Source organism: Chelonoidis abingdonii, chromosome 6 (genome assembly GCF_003597395.2).
Source record: "Chelonoidis abingdonii isolate Lonesome George chromosome 6, CheloAbing_2.0, whole genome shotgun sequence".
NCBI classification, from domain to species: domain Eukaryota; kingdom Metazoa; phylum Chordata; order Testudines; family Testudinidae; genus Chelonoidis; species Chelonoidis abingdonii.
Window position 1 is genome coordinate 30,500,056 of NC_133774.1, and position 22,323 is coordinate 30,522,378.

The 22,323-nt window shown below is 41.4% G+C and overlaps 1 protein-coding gene across 1 annotated transcript in view; it reads right to left on the reverse strand.

Moving 5' to 3' along the window:
- Positions 1–206: 206 nt before the first annotated feature.
- The window catches only part of OXCT1 (3-oxoacid CoA-transferase 1), a 145,623-nt gene continuing 123,506 nt past the window's right edge, over positions 207–22,323 (reverse strand). The window contains exons 13-15 of the mRNA XM_075066927.1: positions 13,488–13,568; positions 11,283–11,384; positions 207–4,186 (exon numbers count right to left, since the gene is read on the reverse strand). Of these exons, the coding sequence (XP_074923028.1) occupies positions 4,145–4,186; positions 11,283–11,384; positions 13,488–13,568 (225 nt within the window). The 3' untranslated portion in view covers positions 207–4,144. The remainder of the gene's footprint in view (positions 4,187–11,282; positions 11,385–13,487; positions 13,569–22,323) is intronic.

A 22,323-nucleotide genomic window follows, 5' to 3' on the forward strand; every position in this document is an offset into this window, starting at 1 on the left:
TGTTGCTCTCCGATTTTCCATTCCTCTTGTTTATCAAAGCTCCTCTATCTCCAGCTAATATCACATACATTTTGTGTAATAAGGTGCACCATCATTATTACAGCACATTCAATATGCCAGCACAAAGTCTGCTGATTCTCATATGTTTCTAACAGACCATTCTTAGGATGCTTCATTCTAAAGAGCACTAGCAATATACATGATCAGCCCTTTTAAAATCTTTTAATTTGTATTGATTGTTTTGCAAGTACACGTAAAGGACTTTGACATATAGTTTACAGTACAATAGCCATTTATATCACCTTTTCACATTTTTCTTCTTCAAGGGACAAAATCATGTATTGGTTTAAACAATTAGAGAAATAAGTCATAGTGATATGACAGAATCACCACCTTCTTCAACTCAAGGGCATTATGTTATCTCTGCCTTATAAAATGCTGCCGTCCAGGTAATGATCTCATTGATGTCCCATTGGACTTTCCTCATGCTTCCTGGCCTCATGTTGCCATGGAGGAGAGAAAGGAGAACCTATCATCACAACTACTACCTAGTTTGTACATTTCAGCTATGAACCAGACTTGCTTCTGCTCTTTAACAGGAAAGCTGTCGGCTGAGTAACAAGAATGGCTTTGGCTGCTATGAAAATCAAGTTTATACATTTGCACTCATCATAATACAAGTCTTTCCAAAACATGACCATGGAATTAATACAGTTGGCTTATGGGGGTCACTTGACATTTGTCTAAGAATATAAATACCCTCCCATAGTATCAAGTTACTGAAGCAAATACAGATAGCATGGCAGACAGACATTTACACTATAGTTGTATGTTGATAAGTCCTGATTCAGCTCTTATCTCCGCTTGCTAGTGTAACTCAATTCACTCAAATTCTCCTGAGTGACACTCATATAAGCGTGAGGAGAATCAGGTCCAAAACATTCTTCACATGTAGCAGTCCCCAACTGCTCTTTTATACTGTTGATCAAGTGTTGAATTTTCCCTCAAGGAAAAATATTACTTGCTGTACAGACTTTAGCTAATTAATCCTCACAAGGTAAATCTCTCTTTTCAGTTAGGCAAACTGAAGCAGAGCATGTGTGTGACTTTTCCAAGGCTACAAGTGAACAATCAGAAAAGCCAAGATTAGAACTTGAGTTCTTGGCTCCCAGTCCTTTGCTTAGGGTTCTGAGATATTGAACTTCTAGTTACTATTACACCCTTCCTCTCTTTCGAGCATCAAGTCTAATGATAATCAGAGACTATAAGCGCATCTGAATGAAGGATCTTAGGGGGGGAAGTAATATATATTTGCTGTGCTCTCTCACACCTATCAGATACCACAGTTGTGGTAAATATGCTCTGAGGAAAACTTTAGACACTCTCCACCAAATCAATTTTTATTGAGCTTAATTTAATATGGTTAATCCCATTAGATAACATTCAGTTCTCTAGATTTTCTTAAAGATTTCTTCTCCTTTATTTAAACATATAGTTTTCTTTATAGACAAATTAAAAATATTAAAGGAGTGGTAAATCCCTTCCTTACATAATATTGCCTTTGAAAAACAATATACACACTGAGTGATCTTTAGTAAATCCAAGAGTAATTGCTAGCAGGAACTCATTTATGATCCCATCCATTCCATCAAATGTGGCTCTTAACTGATCCTCGGTAAAAGAGATAATGATATGCACTTTTTACTTTCTACATCCCCAGGACTCTATACTCTCTCAACAGCAAACACTATCCATGAAGGGTCTTTGTGGATTAGCTCAGGTTACTTAGCTGCTCGATCATCAACGCAGAATTGTTTTATGCAAAACCACAGTGCATTAGTTTCCATTATAGCAGAGCCATTACTGAGCAACCTCATAGAAATCTAACTATACAAAACACCTGGGAATAACTTCTTACATCTGATTTTTTTGGTTTTACTCCAAATGGGTGGAAATGGTCAAACCATTAATTGACATCTTTTCCCAAAGCTTATAATTTAGGAAACCTCCTGATCTTAGAACTGGCTGGAAACTAGGGCCAGTGCAGGATTGGTGCTTGCAGCTATTCTGGAGTGCTTTTGCCAGTGTCATTTCAAATAAATTAAATATCAGACAGAACTTCCTTTGTATTAAACCCGACCTTAACACTGCCACTTATGCAACAGCTTTCTCCTTCTGATATTCACTTGTAGGCCTTGGCTACACCCCCAAGTTATATACTGGTATAGTTAAAGGAGTACAACCCCCTAGTGTGCACACAGTTATACTGGTGCTTATGCTAGTATAGCTTATTCCTTTAGGGAAAGGAGGAGATGCTATTTTGGTCTAATGCACATTTATACAGGTATCACTGCACCCACAGTAGGGGCTGTATCAGTATAGCAATACACATTCACACCCCTAATCAAATTAGTTATACCAGTACAAATGTGTGTGTAGATCAGGCCTACTTTTACAAGAACCCTGTGAAGGAGTATTATTCCCCATTAAGGTGAGGGAGATGAAGGACAGAAGCCCCAGGATACTGAGGAGCTAGGACATGGGAGGACTATTTCTGGCCCCCACTGCTGTGTTCAGAACATCCCCCTGCTCTTCTCAAAACATGAAGCAAATAGCACTTTGTGAAGTGGGAGCTCCCTCATCTGTCTCAAGTTCGGTTTTTCCTTTCTCCCTCTGCCTGGGTTGCTTATATTATGTATCATTGTCTTTTGCCTGGCTTCCTGGCATACAGCTGACTCTTACCGCTGATGTCACATGTATGACAGTACCTTATTTAACCAAAGCATTTTGGGAACTTCCAAAATATTTAGAAAAATGGGGAAGGAAGCCACTGCATCTGGCGCTAGTACTAGACTTTGTTTAACATGGACTTTTGTGCATTGGGGTCCCATGTAATGGAGTTACACTGTACTGGCCTGTGAAGGAAGGACCTGTGTTGTCAGAGTTATACTATAGAGAAAAACAATAGTTCTCTTTGTAACTGAGTGGGAAAGGGAAAAGCCTTATCAAGTGGGGAGGGTAGGAAACCCAGGGAAAGGAAACTGCATTTCATCTTGACTGTGGCTTCTACGTATGCAGGTCCTGAAACACTACTTGCTCTCTGGATCAGCAAGACCTGGGGAAAGAGCTGATAAAGAGGAAGCTTATCACTTTAAAACTTTCCTCAATCCGAATTTGAACAGTTGATAAAATGTCAGTTCAGAAAAGGAGCTCCTTTCCCTGACTCTTCCATGGTCACTAAACCCTTCTCCCCACAACCCAGCATTATATCTGTCCACACATCTTTCCTCTCTGTGACCCAGGCCCATATCCCTTTGCAAGGCCATCAACTTGCCTGTTTGAGGGAAGAGACCCTTTGTGTTTCCCTCCCAAAGTAGCCCCTTTCTGGGTTACACATTTATGGGTTTCATCATTCAAATCGAAGGGACCAGAGTCATACTCTAGAACGTGTGTCCTCTCCTTATTAACACCAGTACATAGCACCATGGGGAATGATCACACATTCAAGGTTAAGGGCCCAATTGCTTCCACTGATTTCAATGGGAGTTTTGCCATTGACTTATTGGTAACAGGTTGAGGACCCAAGTTTTCACAAAAGAGAAGTGGCAGCCAATGTGTCAGATGTATATCTGTGGGTCTACATGTTTGCTACAACCTCAGCAATCATCCCCCAGAAGAAAATCAACGAATGCCTCACCATGCATTAGAATTACCATGACATTTGCAGTATTTCCACTTCCAGTGGTTAATTTGTTGATAAAAATTTAGCAAATGCACAGGCAGTTGGAAGTTGGCATGCACATTGTCTGTTCGCACAATAGGTCTGTACTTTTAAAAAAATGTAGTCCTCAGCAATAAAACTACTTCTACAAGGCATTTCCTTGAGCCAACGCTTATTAACAATCATGGCTGTAGTATGAGGTTATCAAAAAATTAGGTATTAAATTCACCTTGTTATTAAAACTGGACTGTAATGTCATGTGAGAAACAGCTATACCCAGCTATCACAACTGGAGTCTAACTACTAGGGAACTACTTTAAAAGCCCTTTAAAAATAGTATAATTGCAAAACAGACACTGATTTCCCTTCACTGAGCTCCTGTTTGGAAACACGAACTCTGGCAAGTCCAGATCAGCTTGCTTTTCAGGTTGAAATCTGCCTCATCGGGATGAGATTTGGTGAAACCTAGAAAAAAGGAGAAAGAAAAAAATAAGTTGGAAAACATGCAACAGTACAAACTAGGTTATTGTAAGCATGTCCCCGTCCCTTGATTTCCAACTATGAAACACTGCAGCAGCAGAGACCCCATTACCAACTTGCTTTTAATCTATAAACACAGTAGAGATCGTCCAATGGTTATTGCACTGCCATTATAATATTAACACAAGACTGCCAAGGAATCCTTAGCTAATAAACCTCATTATCCTAAAATAGCTCAGCTTGTCCATCAATCCGCCTCAAACACCTCACAAAACAGAAGTGTCCTGTCGTGATGGGCCCATGTAGAACAATTCAAAGATTGGGTTTAACAGAAATGGTATCCGTGGCTGTGCAGCTAGTTTGAATGGGATGTAGTCAGGAAAGACAGAATATTTTCAGCTAGCATTAATACAGTGCAAAGATATTTACACTTTCTTACCCTCCACTCCCCAACTTATTCCGTCGCAAGAATATTTTTATTTGATTGTTTTCTGTCATTCATTCCCAGCATATATAGTACTGTATAAAATTTAAAACCAATTAGTAATATAGACCGAGACAGAGCAGCCATCCTAACAAAACAGAATGGGCAACAGAAAAATAACCCAAAAGGGAGAGCTGATGAAAAAAAGAATGTGTTGTGTGGGATGAGAAGTGAGGGGGAGGAAATTTGCTGGGGGTGGAGAGCTGAAATGATGCACAAATGACTGATCCAAATTAGTATGGCTAAAACTAAGCCCTGAGTACAGAGACAGAGACACACTGCTGGATAGCCCCAGGAAGGGATCACCTTCTGCTCACAGCCCCATGAAGAGCAAAGACAACCTGGATGACATCAGCTGCCTAGGATGAAAGAGAATACCTCCAGTACCTCAGGTCTAGAGAATTAATTGGTCTCCATAAAATCTCACCCACTGCATTTCTTCTGCTGCCTTATCCCACACATTTCACATGGCTGAACATGTTCACACATTTTGTCTTTGCAACTATTAGTGGCCTGTTGCTTTTAGAGGTGCAGGTCTTTATTTCCTACAGATAATGCCCAGTTTAATTTCTTGAATTATTCTTCCTTGAACCACAGTAAATCATCATTTACATGCAGTCTCTTGTGGAAGTAGCAGCTGATAAACCAGGCTTGGTTCATGCAGAGTGTATTTACTGTGCTGAATGTTAATGAAACATCTTGGTGGAATGAGATACTGTACATTGATTTTTCAAAGCTCAGTGTAAAGTGGGATAATAAAATGCTACAGATTTGTGCATTGAGCATTGGGAGAAACTCCCTCAGTGTATGGACACCTTGGGACTGGTTCCAGGAGGCTCACATTTTCACATCTGAAAATGCATATGCACTGTATTTAGCAATTCTGCCAGACTCGAGCTGTACTTCACTCCATGAGTGGTTCCACTGAAATAAATAAAAATACTTGAGGAGTAAGGAACTATTGAGCGTGAGTGAGAATGGCAGACTCTAGCCCTGTATTTTTTTGACAACAGTGACAAAATCCAATTACAGTGAGTGGATATTGTTTGTCTGTTGTCATAGTTTTCAGTAGCAGTGTGGCTTGGAATGTTTTATATTTGAATGAGCACATTACATTAAATCTCACATTTGTCTCATTTGTATTTGCACATCTGACACTACAGCTGTCCCTTGTGCCCAGCATCCACTCCCTCCTAGGGTCTGATCCACTGCAAGTCAATGGGGTTGCACATTCTTAGCACTTTTCAGAATCAGGCCTAAATATAACTGCTTGCTATGAATAAATAAAATTAAATAAGCAGAAAAATGCTTGAGCAGCCCAAGGATGGTTTAAAATCAGGGAATCATCCAGTTTACAATGCATAGACTCCCCATGGGTCTAAATCCTAAAGGGGTCCACTCAGTTCTATAGCCCTTTGAGGCAGATAAATACCTAGGTTACAGAGTGTCTTTCTATCTGTGGTGTATCTCAGAGGTCTGCTTTGCTTGGACATGAAAAATCCCAGGGCATTTTGGCTGAGGCCCTTGTGTCCTCAGCCAAAACTTCCTCCTTCCCACCTCCAAGAGTGTGATGTGAGTTGATTGTATGGTTGGGCAGCCATTCATTATATGCCTAAATAGTCACTATATCATATTACCTGGAAATTACTTTACTTGCAGATAAAGGCATTAGTTAAACAGCATATTCTAGCCTCTTTGTACAAAACTCCCTTTGTCAATGTAAGTTCCAGGGTGGGAGAGGGGTGACAAGGAGAGAAAACAGGCTTTGCATTTAAAACATTCTCCATCATATAAACAATCCATTGTTTTTATAAAAAGGAAAGGCATTTTTATGAAATAAAACCACAGAGAAGTTGATATCATCCCATACTTCACATTAGTTTTCATTCACTGGCTTGAACTTTGGTTAAAAAGATATTGAACTGTCTAAGTAACAGCTGCTTGATAGTCAAACATGTGTTTTTTTCTTGGTCTGAAAGCCACTGTTTTGAGCTCCATGTTAGCTTTTAATGTTTTTTTGAGCTTTCACGGGAAAAAAACAAGAACCTGAATCTTTATGTAGACAGACTTGCCTTACCTATTTTTATAATGAAATACATCTACGAAAGAATGTTTCCTTATTCTGTTCTCTCATCGTCTCATCAAAGCTATAAACTGGTACAAGCCAAAAGAGATTACTCTGCCAAGCTGATCTACAAGCCAGGCGGTAGCAGATGTGATTTAAGTGTACAAGATAAGCCAATACTTTGTCTTCACAGCCTACTGAAATCCAGGGTGAATTGTTTATTTTTGATACAATGCCAGGTTCCTAATAAAGACTGGTGACTCTAAATCACTTGTCCCTTGGCATGTAGCTGCTGTGGATGTCCTTTAGGAGAGGCTTTTTCAAGCACGTAAACCGGCTGTGAAAATAACAATGTACAGCCAAATCTCTCTCAAAGAAACCGTAATATTTCTAAATGGCTCTCCTTGTATATTTTTCTTACAAGCAGCAGTATGGATCCAAAAGCATTTGCATTATGGGCAGCACCCTGTATGGCTCAGTATAAAATTAAGTACAAATTGTGCAGTCATGCATTAAACCTTAAATTGTAACAACCGCAAAAGACAGTTATTTTAGCTAACATTTTCTGAAGCCATCGAAAAATACTATCAACAGAAATGTTCAATTCCATAATCTATTTTCTTTAGTTCTATTCAAAATTGTACTCCTTCGCAGACAAAGATATAAGATGAGAGAATTCTTCTTTTCATTCCTATCGGCACAATGTCATTAAAGTCATTAAGAAACAACAACGAGGAGTCCTTGTGGCACCTCAGAGACTAACACATTTATTTGGGCATAAGCTTTTGTGGGCTAGAACCCATTTCATCAGATGCATGGAGTGGAAAGTACAGGAGCAGGTATATATGTATACATAGAACATGAAAAGATGGGAGTTGCCTTACTAAGTCGGGGGCCAGTGTAACGAGACAATTCAATTAACAGTAGAATACCAAGGGAGTAAAGTCATTGTTATTGCTCTGGTGTAAACAGCAGCATTTTGGTGTATAAGGAAAAGCATTCACAACACAGCTCTTCAGGTATTATTCTATCACAGAGTTCAGGGCTTGAGCTAGGTGAAATGTTTTTGATGAATAAACTATTCGCTGAAAAACGCAGTGTCAGTCAACTGGAAACGATTCACAGATTTGTGTAAAGTTCTCCGAATAGTTTCGACTGAACCCCAAAACCCAAAATGTTTCAGTAGCATTGAAATGAAATGTTTCATTTTGACCCAACCCAATATTTTGTTTCAATATTGGACCTTTTGACAAAAGTGGACTAAATTTATAAAACACTGGATGGAAAGGAGGGGGGCAAGACCCCTCCCTTATAACCTTTAGGTCAGTGGGTAGGACCCTCACCTAGTATATGGGAGACCCAATGTTCAAGTCCCTCCTCTGCCTGATGAGAAAGGTCTCCCAAGTTGAAGACAATGCCCCAAGCCACAGGGTTATGGGATATTCTGGAGTGACTCTCTCTGTGTCTCTCCTCTTGAAGCTGTTCCAGTTTGTATAAACTATTAAGTAGGCTGTATCAACATTGCAAAACAACAACAAACAACAACCATGGCTGCGAGTTTCTCAGCCCAGGTCAATTGATTTGGGCTCAAATTATGGGGCTAAAAATAGCAATATTGACATTCCCACCGGGGCTGGAGCCCTCCAACAAAGGAGGAGGGCCTCAGAACCTAGACTCTAGCCTGCGTGGGAATTTTTACCCCACAGCATGATCCCTGTGAGCGAGAGTCAGTTGACCCAGGCTCTGAGTCTCTCTGCCATGCATTGGGGTGTTTTTGTTTTGTTTTTTTTCCAGTGTTTATGACCCACTCCAATGACTATGATACATAAACTTGGGTCTACCTTAATGAGTACCCTAGCCACCAGGCTATACAGTCATTCTCACTCTCTTCCCCTGGCCCAATGACTATCAGTTGTCATTATGAATGACTGCCACATGTGCTACTACAGTAGTTTCAGCCATTAGCTCTTTAAATGCCCATCACAAATGGCCCATAAAAAAACATTAAATACTTTGTGGCATAACCCCCTTCTTAAACTTGCAAGATTAAAGCAGAGTGGGTAATGAATGCAAAAAGATGAATCTAAAAAGTCAATTTTATATGCTTTAGCATTGACTTTACTGATTGTGTGAGAGGCTCTCTATGACTGGAGAAAAATAAATCCTGACATTATCAAAGTATGCAAAAAATCAATCCCTTTCCTAAAATCATTATTGGAAGGATGATCAAAACCAGTTCTTTTGTGTAAAGTACTGCTGAATATAGATGGTTGTTTTAAAAGAGACATTTTAAAACACAAGGTTTATAGAGTAACTTCAGTAAGGTGTTATGTGGACAATGAATTATGCAGCCAAGTTGTTTTTATAGCAATGTGTTATACTCTGCCAGTTGCAGGTCATTTCAACATTAAAAATAGACTCAGCTAATTGGGAGGAATTCTATTTTTAGAAGTGACCTGCCTCATACCTGCTTTAAAAAAATGCAGAACAATAAAACTAACACACAATACTTTGGCGCTGTATAGCAAAACGTATTCCTACAGATGCAGATACTGAAGCTTATGAAGTCAAAATATCTGGCCTGCAATCTTACAATTCTCAGCCCCATCTGGCAAGGACTCCACATGGGGTTGCTGTCCACATTAGTGTATCCCACTGTAGCACTGGAGTCATTTTTTCTTTATTATTTTGTATTTCGGTAGTACAGAATGCACAGTGTACTAGGTACCACCCTCACCTGAAGGACGGCATCTGTCCTCACTTTCCCTGCCCTGAAAGGCTTTACCAAATAAGAGGACAAGCACCATATTGTGGGTGTGGAAGGAGGATAGTGGCAGGATGCTACCCCAGAGCACCCCTTTGTGGCACAGCAGTGTCCTGTAGGCACACTTTCCTCAGCTCCCTTTAGTGGGGTTCAGAAATCAATTACTTGTCTCCACAATCTTTAAACAATATTTCCCTTCCTCTGGGATTCAGGGATTCTCAAACTGGGAGTCGTGAGGTTATTACATGGGGCAGTCATGAGCTGTCAGCCTCCACCCCAAATCCCACTTTGCCTCTAGCATTTATAATGGTGCTAAATATATATAAAAAAGTGTTTTTAATTTATAAAGTGAGGTGGTTGCACTCAGAGGCTTGCTAAGTGAAAGGGGTCACAGGATAAAAGTTTGAGAACCACTGATCTAATTTATTTAACTTATACAGCTTCCCTCAAAGAGCTCCCCTTTACGTTCAGAACTTGATATTTTCAGTCCTGGCCTTTTTGGTTTATAGATTCTTCCCTTATGTTCAGGGGTCTTCCTAGCCTTCCTCTTTGGAGTTGGGGAGGGGGACTTTCTGTCAAATTTCTCCCTCCTTGGCACAGAAGACCCTTGTTGCACTGTGATCTTTACCTCAGGCCAACTGTGGCTTTCAGTCAGCTTCTCCGCCAGTAGACCCCTTCGTCCCTTTTCTACCTGGACTGGGAGAGGTCAGCAAGTATCAACCTTCCACTGCTGGTGTCTCCAGGCTCTGAGAGAAGAGACAGCACATACACAGCCCCCTTTCCCAGAGCTGGTGAGGGTTGGTTGGGAGAGAAGGAAGCCCTGCCCCACCCTCTCTACAAAAGCTCTTGTTCTTGTCCCTTAAGGAAGAGCAGCACAGGTTGTCCCCAGACACAGACTGTTCCCTGGACCACTTCTCTCTTCCCATAACTGTCTTTGTCATTCTTTTAGATCCTTGAGTACCAACCTATAAAGGGACCACAGCATAGCACAGGGGTGGAAAGACCTGTAGGCTCTACTACTAATAAGCGGACAGATTACTTTTGTCACAAGAATATATTCAAAATATGTACAATTGCACCATATACAGCATCACCATATACAGCATCTGCACCATATACAGCATCTGTTTTATTAAATATTCATCATTAGTTATACCCCACTGCCCCTCAAGTCTTTCCACCTTTTATTGGCCAGTTTCACATATGCACCACTGAAGAAGTGAGACTCTTGAGAAGGGATTTGAAGGATGAGAGGGTAGCAGCCTTATGGATTAGTACAGAGAGAACGTTTCACACACAGGGCAATTTTAAACTGTGTGCTGGAAAATATAGTAAGAAAAATCAGTACACAAAAGGGGGCTGAGTGAGCTAATTTTTACATCATTGAACAGGCTCAAATATTCACTCACCATCCTAGTGAAGCTGACCTATCCCCTTCAATGCATTAGCTCAGTTCCACACCCCAATTGTCCTTGCCAATCCAGTTCCCCTCTCCAGTTCTTCTACCTGTCTCATCCAGTCCCCAATCCCAGGCCTAACATCATTTGCTCTCACCTTAGTCAACCTACAACTTCCCTCCCTGCTCTCATGGCAAGCATCCATGCGATCTAAACTTCAGTACCACCCTTTGCCCCGACAGTCATCCACACACACGCTGAAAGGTGAAAGCTGTTGGATTACAAAGAAAAAGGTTTTATGTGCTTTGCTTATCTGTTAAGATGGCTAGGTCTGGAACATGACGACTACATTTGTTCATACAACGACTTACCGTAAAGTCACAGCCAGTGCTTTTCTTGATTTCATCCACTGACAGTCCTTCCCAGATTTCAATCAGGGTCAGTCCCTTTTCTTTATCCACATCAAACACAGCCTGTCAGATTCAAATAAAATATGAGTCATTTTTAGTGTAAGAAGGGATAACAAGGAAATGACTATTCATACAATAAAAAATGGTGAGCTGAAATATGTACATTTCCATTGAAATGGTAACAAATTATGCTGTTATCTACGTGTGTCAATTTTCTCATGTATAACTGTCCAGTAAATATCAGTGTAATACTCAATATCAGTGTAACAGGGCAGTTAATATTGTGAAAGTATGTATCTGTTATTCTTTGGATGAATTCAGCCCTCTTAGACAAATTGGTAGAGATGGGACCTACATCTTACCGGGCAATTCCAGTTGGATTTTATGCTTGCCTGGGAGGTGACAATTGGTGGTGGAAGAGGGGATTGCTTGCTTTCTTTGTTTTTTAGGTTAGGGTCAGAAGTGAAATACATTTGATTGTTTGACGGGTCCATGGGCGATTTTCTCCTCTGTGAATTGCACCATCCAGTTTTGTCCAATTGAATTATTTTCAGACCAGGGCTGCCAATGAAGCAGAGGGTGTTTTTTTTTTGTTTTTTTGTTTTTTTAAACACAGAACATCCAGGGATAAAGTGGCAAAGCCTGTGTAAGTGAGCAAGGCCAGCACCTTTTGAAGCTTTTTCTGGCACACTGGCAACTGCTTTGCACTTCAACAGCTCACAGCACATTTAATAATAAATTAATAAATAAATAATAAAGGCTGTTTCTGTATTTCCACAAATGCAAAATACAGGCAATGTGGGATTTAATGGGTGCCTGTCAGACAGAGTTATACAGGTTGCATGCTAGTAGCCAATAAAACTCATAATATATCTAGACATTTTCCCAGAGAAAGTCAGTTGAAAAAGGTGATGGTTTAACCTAGAATCAAAGGGAAGTCACAGATCTGACATAGGAGTGGACTGAAGCTCAGACTGAACACTTAATTATCCTTCCCTGGGACATATCAGGCTATACATTTGATTTACGAGATTTACATCCCTAAATCTGAAAACAGAAACTAGGGGTAAGAAACACCTGCAGGTGAGTCTCATCTTATGCTGGGATTACGTGCCGGTGTCAGTGTGTAAAATGAAAAATGCCCATAGTCAAAATTACATTGAGTGTAATGGCGGGCGGAATCGCCTGCACTACAGGAACAGTATTTAAATTGTTTTTTTTTCTTTTTTTTTGTTTTTGCCAACCGCGCAAAGCTGAATTTGCGCATGTTAAATGGGCATAAGATGAAACTCGCCTGTACTTTAGGATGTTGGTTTGGAGATGGTTAGAGTTTCCAACTGAATTTAAGTGATATTCTGGTATATACATAAGAGCCATTTCTTATAGGAATATATGCTAGGTGCATATATGTACATAGGAGGATCTGACCAGGGCTGGGTCTTATAAAAATTTCTATAGGTTACTTGCTTTTTCCCAATCTTTGTTCAACTTTCCTTTTCAACTATACATTTGTATGTAGCCTGTTACTAGACTCAGACTATAAATAAGTTTCACCTTTCATTTGTTTTCCTCTACCTTGTGGAGAAAGATTTATTTAAGACAACAGTAATATGCTACTGTGGGAAAATGGCATCTAACATGACTGCTTCTGAAGCACACTACTCGGTAATCTCTGTGGGAGCCCTCTTATCATACTTTTAGCCCTCAAAATGTAAGCACTTATAATAAAATAAAGGTGGTTGCAGCAATAACTTAATTTCCTCAACCTCTATTGGAAAGGTCCACTGAACTACTTTGTGTAGCAAACTGACTGTTTGGGGCTCAGTTCTGCCTCCCTTACTCACACTGAGTAGTAATTTACTTCACAAGTAGTCCCATGAGAGGCTGATAGCAGACACTATTCATAATTTTATCACAGGCATTTGAAACCAGAATGTGTTTGAAAACGTGGCCCAGTATGTTTGGGTGCTAAAGAACCACACTTTTCAAAGGTAAACTGAGACCCACCCAAACTCTTGAATCCACCTCCAATGGGATCTATCCTTTGCATCATTAAGTGATGCTGCATATCATTCATGCTTGCACTACAGTAATTTAAATATGATTTGGTGGCACTTTCTACAGGGGAAAAAAAGACTGGAAAAGGACTAAAGAAATGTACTTTACCTTCTCCGTAATGATACGATTTACACATTGTTTCCCAGTAAGTGGCAAATTACATTTTTCCATAATTTTGTGGACGTTGCCCTGCATTTAACAATAGACAGACAAACATTAGCTTTCAAGAACCAATACGTCTTGTTCAGAATTCAGATAAGGACAAGAAAATAAGACACTTGAAGCATCACAGGCATAAGCACCCTGCATGCATGAAACACACACTGTACTGAGACTTCTAACACTGGAGTCCTTTCCTATGGCAGATTATAACTGATCCCAAACACTTTGTGCTAGAGCATGTCTTGGATCATGCGGAGGAGTAAAAGGGAATAAGAACTTTACATCCTTGTGTGGGCTACACAGACCCCATGCCCACTGTATTTCTACTTACTGCTTCCCTTCTCCTGGAGCAGAAGGGGCGTGAGCAAACTGTGGGTTGTGAAAGAAATTTTTTCTGTGAGGAACTATTGCTTCATTCTAATTATATCAGCAAGATCCACATCTGTTATCAAGGCAACTACTCAGATAAAATTGGATCAGTCAATGAAAATAATGACTTGAGACAGACAGCATTACTTTCAAATGATCAACTTATGTCGTACCTTTCTCAAGGACCTTCCAGCATTCTGTTCTCATAACAGTCAAGATTGATCTGCACTATTTTAAAAGATTTCCGTAACACTACAAGTACACCTTTAAGGTCATGTAATATCTCCTCTTGGTATCCTGTGGAGACTGAAATGTACAGGCTTGCAGAGGTGATAGCTTGAAGAGAGCCTCAGTGACCCCGAGAGCAGATGCATTTCAGCTTCTTGAACAGTTCAGCTGAAGATTATTTTATTGCAGCTTATTATCTGAACTGGCTTTTGGCACCCACACCCCTCCACCCATATCTGCAGAGCCACACCAGATTGAGAACTCAAATGGGACTGTGGGATCTGTTACTGTCTGTGTTTATGAGGTGTTCATAGGGTAAAAGAGGCGCGTAAGTATGTGTATGTGTCGGGGGAATCCTAAATCTGGTTCAACCTGTGCTAAAAATTGTTTTGTTAAGTAACACACTTTGATATATGAGAGTGAAAACATCATTAATCTACCATGATGCATCAAAATTAGAACTGTTCACAATGGGGGAGCGGATGACACAGGGTAATGGGATGAGCTTTTCAGCTCTCCATCAGCTGTGTCAGTTCAACCCCCAGCCAACAGTGATTGAGATCAGTTACGATCTCTTTGTTCAGTGATCTGCACTGGAGGTCTCCATCTAACTCTAACTTCACAAAGGCACCATTACAACACTGCTATATACATTTTTAAAACCATTCTAAGCAAAAAAAGTCCTCATACCCATTCAGTTGTTGATCTAACTTGATTTTTATTACTCCTGGGCAGGGGCAATTCATGTATTGCCAAACTGCCTAACATTGCATGTTCTGTGCCTGTTTGGTGGATAGATAAAACATCACTCTCTAGCAGTATTGCCTTCCTTGTCTTTACAAGCAAAACACTCACTTGGAAAAAAAGATAAAAGAATTGCTGACAGCAGTTACTACCTAATCCAGGGGAGTGCAAACTATGGCCTGCAGGCTGGATCCAGCCCACCAGGGCTTTCAGTCTGGCCCACGGGATTGCCAGCCCTATGGTGCAGTGGGGCTAAAGCAGACTCCCTGCCTGCCCTGGCCCCACACCGCTCCCGGAAGTGGCCAGCACCACATCCCTGCGGCCTCTGGGGGAGGACGACGGGCAGAGGGCTCCATGCACTGCCCTTGCTTGCAGGCACCGCGCCCCGCAGCTCCCACTGGCCGGGAACAGAGGCCCATGGGAGCTTCGGGGGTGGTACCCACAGGTGAGGGCAGTGTGCAGCGGAGCTGACTGCCCCACCCCACCCCCAGGAACCACTGCCAGACATGCTTCTGGGAGTGGCACAGGGCCAGGGCAGGCAGGGAATCTGCCTTAGCCCTGCTGTGCGCTGCTGCCACCCTGGAGACGCTTGACGTAAGTGGCGCCGGGCCGGAGCCTGCAGCCTGAACCCCTCCTGCACCCTGCATCCCAACCCCCTGCCCTGAGCCCCCAGACCCTCTGCCTTGAGCCCCATGCCGCATCCCCTCCTGCACCCCAACCCCCTGCCCTGAGCCCCCTCCCACACGTCGCACCCCCTCCTGCATCCCAACCCTCTACCTTGAGCCCTCAACCTCCTGCCCTGAGCCCCTTGCCACATTCCACACCCCCTTCCTTCACCCCCACCCCCTGCCCTGAGCCCCCTGCCATGCCCCGCAATCCCTCCCGCACCCCAACCCTCTGCTCCAGCCCTACATTCATTACACCATTTCCCCACCCAGATGTGGTCCTCGGGCCAAAAAGTTTGCCCACCCCTGACCTAATGAAACAGTAAAACAATGTTCTCGATCTTTTAAATATATGCCCAGATACTGTAAATCAGAGTCCATGAGCAGAAAACCGCCAGCATTCAAGCATTTCTCAAAGTTTAAAGGAAGACGTACAAATAAACAATGGAAGTGCTGGTTGCACCTTCATAATTAACATTGAGTTCTATCTTGCACTTAGTTCAGGGATTCAATCTCTTTGTATGAAAAATACAGCATATTGTCTTCAGAAGTACAGCACTTACTCCTGAGTACAGAACAAATTTTCTGAGAATTTACAAGTGTATCGTAACAACCTGGAGGTTTTGTGAGTCATCACTGTAGCTGAAGATGTAAAAAAAAATTGAACTGTTTATAAGATAAAAAGTTTCAATACTGGGCTAAATTCATTATCAGGGCTATCTAAATCTATCAACCATAGACCGTACGGAGGAGTAAAAGATATTAGCATGGCAATGATAAGCCAAAACCACCACACTGCATCTAAATCCCCTTGAATTTTGGAAAAGTTCAGACCCAGATGTGAACTCTTGGGCTGATTTCCAGTATTAAATGTTTGCCACTTCTTCTTTCAAATAGAAATAGAAGAGACTATAGAATTAAAAATGATAGCTTCAACTGAAAAATAACTGGATAATCCTGACTTATACCACAATACAAAATGATGGTTTCCCAAATCTCCAGAATAAGTGGTGTGGCAGAACTGAGATGACATCCTATTCATCCTAAACTTGCACTTATCACAGAGAGTTCAAACAGCACTGAAGTTATGGTATGGGTAAGTGTGAAGAAAACTACTTTGGTGTTTATGAAGACTGACAATGCCCAAATTCAATATTCTTTCCCAATGCTGAAGTTACGTTGACAATTCTTGACACTGCAGTGACCTTGGCTGGTATCTAGTTCCTTCATCCTCTAGCTTTTCCCACACATGGTATTTCTTCTGGTTTTTCCTCCACTACTGGCATTCACAGACATTTCAGAAGCCTTGGAGGATCTGATGTCTATCATTCCTTTTTGTTGCAGCTAGATGTCATTCCTCTCTCCTCTGTAGCCTTTGGCTACACTTCAATGTCTTACATCTTGATTTCTGTTAATCCATCACCAGATCCTAACCCTGTCAGTGAATTATCTTATTACTGTTGTTTATTTGCAGAGCAACAAGATAAGACACAGAGATATCTGCTCTGAAGACGCTGCAATCTAAACAGACAACATACAAACCAGTGATGTCTTTGACTGTTTCTAAACCATCGACTTCTTATCAGTGCAGGTTTGTAATAAAATCCCTCTCTTCCAAGAGGATGGCTAATGGGTATTCATATATTTGTTTCAGTTGGTAGGAATGTTGGGTTCTGAGAGGGATGAAGGAGCACTTCTCTAACGAGTTTGAAGTACTTCTTAGATGCAGATGAAACAAAAATTTGCTCTCAGAGAGGAACTCTTTTGGGTATAGGAATAAGTAGGATGAACAGAAAATCTGCTCTGGCAGAAATAGCTATCCCAAGGGAAAGCTACTTGCTTCAGAAATGGTGTTACTGGTGAGGGTTGTGTGGTTTTTGACAGAGCATCTAAAAATCATAACAGTAGCTTTCTATTTTTTCATTCTCCTCCGATTTCAGCACTCCCATTGGCTAAAGCAGTATATCAGTCCCAAGAATTTTACAAAAAGAGATCTTGCTTATACTATTTTAAACAGATAAACATGCATGAGTTGTGTACGTAATGTCAGCCTGAGCTGACTGTCCTGACTTCTAGAGGTTAGGCATAAGTGTTCAGGTCCAGTATTTGCAAATTTGTATAAAAGTTGAGACTGAAGAATATGCATGTGCACATGCAAATAGGTATTTGCACACACATGGGATTTTTGCTCATGCAAATGCATTTTTGCACTTTGGCTATATATTTGCACATGCACAAACACATTATTCAGTCAATGTAGGGCTGTTTTTTGAAAGTTTGCATCTTAAGTTCACTGCTTCAGATAAAACATGAAAATTCTATTTAAAAATATAAAAGTCTTGTTGAACCGTTATACATGGCTGAAAGGCAGGGTTTTTTTTTTGTTTTTTAAAAAATTCACATTTACTTAGCTTTCCTATTTACTGCTATACAAATTCTCTAGGGCATTCCTTATTTTTATAGATCTAGTTACAAAATCCCTAACAAATCCTTTGTATAATAAAAACATAGACGAGACCATAACTAAGTTTTGGTTTCTGCTATCCCAGAGATACAAAAGGTTGGCTATAGTTGTAGAAACAGAGATTTAAGAAGAAAAAAAGACTAATTAGATTATCTGGTCTACTTCCCTAAGAGGATACTTCTTTGAGTATCTGTACGTGTGGAGCCCACTCCTGATGTGCATGCACTGGAGAGCAGAATCTTTACCAGTAGTGTCCACTGGGGCCATGCATGCATCTTGCATGCCTTTGTGTCTTCCTGTTTCTGAAGGAGGAGCGATCCGAGCTGTCACTCAGTTCCGTCTTACTGTCCATGGCAGCAGGGCCGGCTCTACAGTTTTCACTGCCCCAAGCAGGGCGCTGAATTGCCACCGTGGACAGTGGGGGCAGTCCATGTGCCCTTAGGCCGGTAGGCGCGTTTCCGTGGCAGCGGCAATTCAGCGGCAGCTTCTATGTTTAGCTGAAGCCACCCTGGGCAGCTAAACATAGAAGCTGCTGCCGAATTGCCCTCACTGCGGAAATGCACCTGCCGCCCTAAGGGCACATGGATTGCCCCCGCCCTTCGCAGTGGCAATTCGGTGCGCTGCTTGGGGGCAAAACAGGGACTGCCACCCCTTGCAGAATGCCGCCCCAAGCACCAGCTTGGAATGCTGGTGCCTGGAGCCAGCCCTGCATTGCAATGAGATAGAACAACTTCAGTGTTCTCCCTGCTACTGTAGTCTCTCTACTGTTACATAGTTGTTAGTGAGGTTACTGTACTTAGTTTTTCCTAATTTTTCCAAACACACGCACTTGTTGCTAGCCCACAGGCAACATAATACTAATAACGTAGATTGAGTTAGACTTTTGTTACTTAGCTGCCTCAGAATCTGGGGCTATCAGGTCTATGGCGGAATGAAAATCTTGAGCTTTAAAAACCCGCCTATTCTGCGATACAGCAATTCCACTGAATGAGGGTAAGCTTAATTAATCCCCTAAATACACGCAGTGACACTGCATCACATATTCTTCATAGTGATATTATTACGATATGGTTATAGCATAATTATGATGCATTTTATGCAAGATGGGTCATGTGAGATGTTATTGAAAGGTTATAATTTGACCATATAGAATATGATTATCCTACTTGCATGCATGTATCCTTTTTGTATCTGAAGTTATAAATACTATGTATCTTTTCTTCAAATGTAGTTACACCTGGGTAATGCCCACTAGATGAGATGCTTTCAGTCTAAATAGCTAGTTGTAAAGGGTAATGGGTCATTAGAAAGAACAATAGTCCTTAAGAGAAGCTTATCTCCCACCAAGTGAGCCTTTCTGAGGGTATGGCTACACTTGAAACTTAAGTGCGAGTGTGGTTGCAGCGCCAGCGCTGGGAGAGAGCTCTCCCAGCGCTGCACGTACTCCACCTCCTCATGGGGTTTAGCTTGCGGCACTGTTCACACTGGCGCTTTACAGTGCTGTATCTTGCAGTGCTCAGGGGGGTGTTTTTTTCACACCCCTGAGCAAGAAAGTTGCAGTGCTGTAAAGCACCAGTGTAGCCAAGGCCTGAGAATGCTACAGACAGCCTGTAAGTAATAGCTGCTATGACTCTACAAGGAGATGTGAACAGGCCACATGATGTTGGATTCCATTTTGGGATGTCATCATTTTTCAGTAGACTGGTCTGGGAACCAAGCTTTGGAACAAAGGGTTCCCGCCATATATAAAAGCTACATAAGGCAAGGAGTGATATCATCTGGGGTCCTTCACTCCCTACACAAGAAGACTCCTGAAAACACCTGAGGAACAAAGACTGAACTGGGGGGAAGTGTTGGACCCAGGCTACCGGGATTTCTAGCCTGTGTATATAACACCTGAGGATTCCAAGCTGGAAAACAAATGCAGCTTGCCCTTAAGAATCTGCAGCTTGCTTGTATCATCTCTTAGGGTGAGAATCTGCTAATTCATATCCAATCTATTTAGTATATTAAACTTTGTATTTTTTGTTTATTTGCTGGGTTTATTTGCTAGATAATTTGCTTTGATCTGTTTGCTATCCCTTATAAGCACTTAAAATCTATCTTTTGCAGTTAATAAACTTGTCTTTGTTTTAATCTAATCTAAATCAGCTTTGACTGGAGCGCTTGGGGAAAATCTCTGTTTGGTCACCACAAGTGTGTATGTTCTCTTCATATTGAGAGAGAGGTAGTCCAGGTATTACACTCATATACTGGCCAGATTTGACCAGCACAGGACACTGCTCTGGGGTCCCAGGCCTGGAAACTGGTGGTTAGAGAACCTGCATGTAATGGAAGCTGAGTGTGTCCCTACCTGTATGAATGTTGGTGAAAGTGCAGGCTGGCGGTCTTTACAGTTTGTCACAGCAGTACAATGTGAGAGGGAGCACAGGTTGGTGGGTCAGGGGGCTCAGTGATACCCAATTCCAGGTGGCACCCTGGGGGGGAACCCATCACACATGCTACTAATGTAACATTCAATATTACAAACACTCCCAGCACAGAACTGTTACCTGTGAAGTGTTCACAGGTAAAGGCAACTGGGAGAGTTTGGCCCACACACAGCTCTATTGACTTCAAGGGAGGAGCACCAATTTATACCAACAGAAGATTTAGCCCTTATCCCCTGTGACTTGAATAGAGATAATCATCTTAGCATATGTGCAACGTGCCTCAGGTGGCACAGGACCAGGATTCATCGCCAAATTTGGTCCACTGGTTGGATCATTAGCTTCCCCAGCCAAGGCTGTGTACGGACGGGGAGCGTGACGTGACTGCTGATCCACCATTCAGCTGCTTATTTTATACGATAATGCCTTTAGAACTCATATAATAACGCTGTAAAGTTTGCAGGGTTTGATACAATTTATTTTTCTTTTAATTAGTGCTTGAGGTGCCAGATTGTCAACTATCCTTTATGCAAAGAACAGAGGCAACGTGGGCAACGGCTGTAAACTTCCCCCACAATGCTTCACCAATCTGCTTCAACCATCTTCTGAGGAACAACTCCTAGCGATGGAATGAGCGCACCAATTCATTTCACATGGACCCCTGAACTGCTATGTGGTGATGGTGGTTTTCATTTACTACTGTCCTTCATCACGTATGAACCAGTGAAAGATTCTATAAACCATTTTCCAGTGCCTTTTTGGTTTTCATTAAAACTACCATTGTTATTTTGTCATAGAGTTTAATGCCTGAAGGGTCCATCAGATCATCTAATCTGATCTCCCCCACCACCACCACCCAGCATCTGTGTACTAAATCCAACAACAGAAATTAGACCATAGTATTAGAGTCCACAGAAGACTAGACAATAATGTGACATTGGCAGATAATAGGAGGGACCATAGTGCTCAAGGCCTCTGCAATGGAAGGGAAATGATTATGTGAGATATACCCAGATAGTCCTGGCAAGTGATCTGGACTCACTCGCTGCAAAGGAAGGTGAAAAACCAAGGTCACTGCCAATCTAATTTGGGAAAAATTCTTTTCTGACTGTGCATATGATGATCAGTTAGCATTTGAAAAAGAACTAGCCAGGAAAGCACCTGAGTGAGAGAATGCTCAATGCCACCTGAGAACCTTGGCCCAGACCGTTCAATGCCCCATCTCCAGCCATCCCTGATGCTTCTGACAAAGGAGATAAAGAAAACCCTCCCAGAATACATTAGAGGATGGGGAAAAATCCCTTTGTTTTACCGTACTTTGGTTTTTGTTTTTTCTTTCTATATTCTACCAGCATCTACAAGTTTAGTTCAACTGTGAATTTTAAAAGGTAGTTTTTTTAGTATTTTAGCAGCTAAAAAACAACATACAACTCTTCTATGCAATCAAAGTGTCCGGTCAATATTGTAATGTTTCCCACAGTGCAAGAGTTGCCACATAGACCCCTGGATTGTTTGCTCTAGAGTCTCAGCATTCATTGTTTACCAAAAATGAAAGTCTCTAACTTTGTATTTCTGATGCAGCAATAAAAAACAGACTGTATGAAATCATGCAGATAAGGTTTCTTTCACTGAGCTGTCACTATTAATTTGGACAGCCATTTCAATGGCAAATTTCTTTTCCTCACAGTGAAACTTCATTTTTCCAGTCGGCTGGAAGGTGAAGAACAAGTACCATTGATAGCATCTGCTGTAGATCCAGCACTTTGCACAAACATTAAAATTACATAAAATCACTCAAGAATGTGTGTGATTTAAAACTATTAAATTTTTTAAGTCAAAAGATTTGTACCCAAGAAAGAAAGAAGTGTCCTAAACACTTGTTT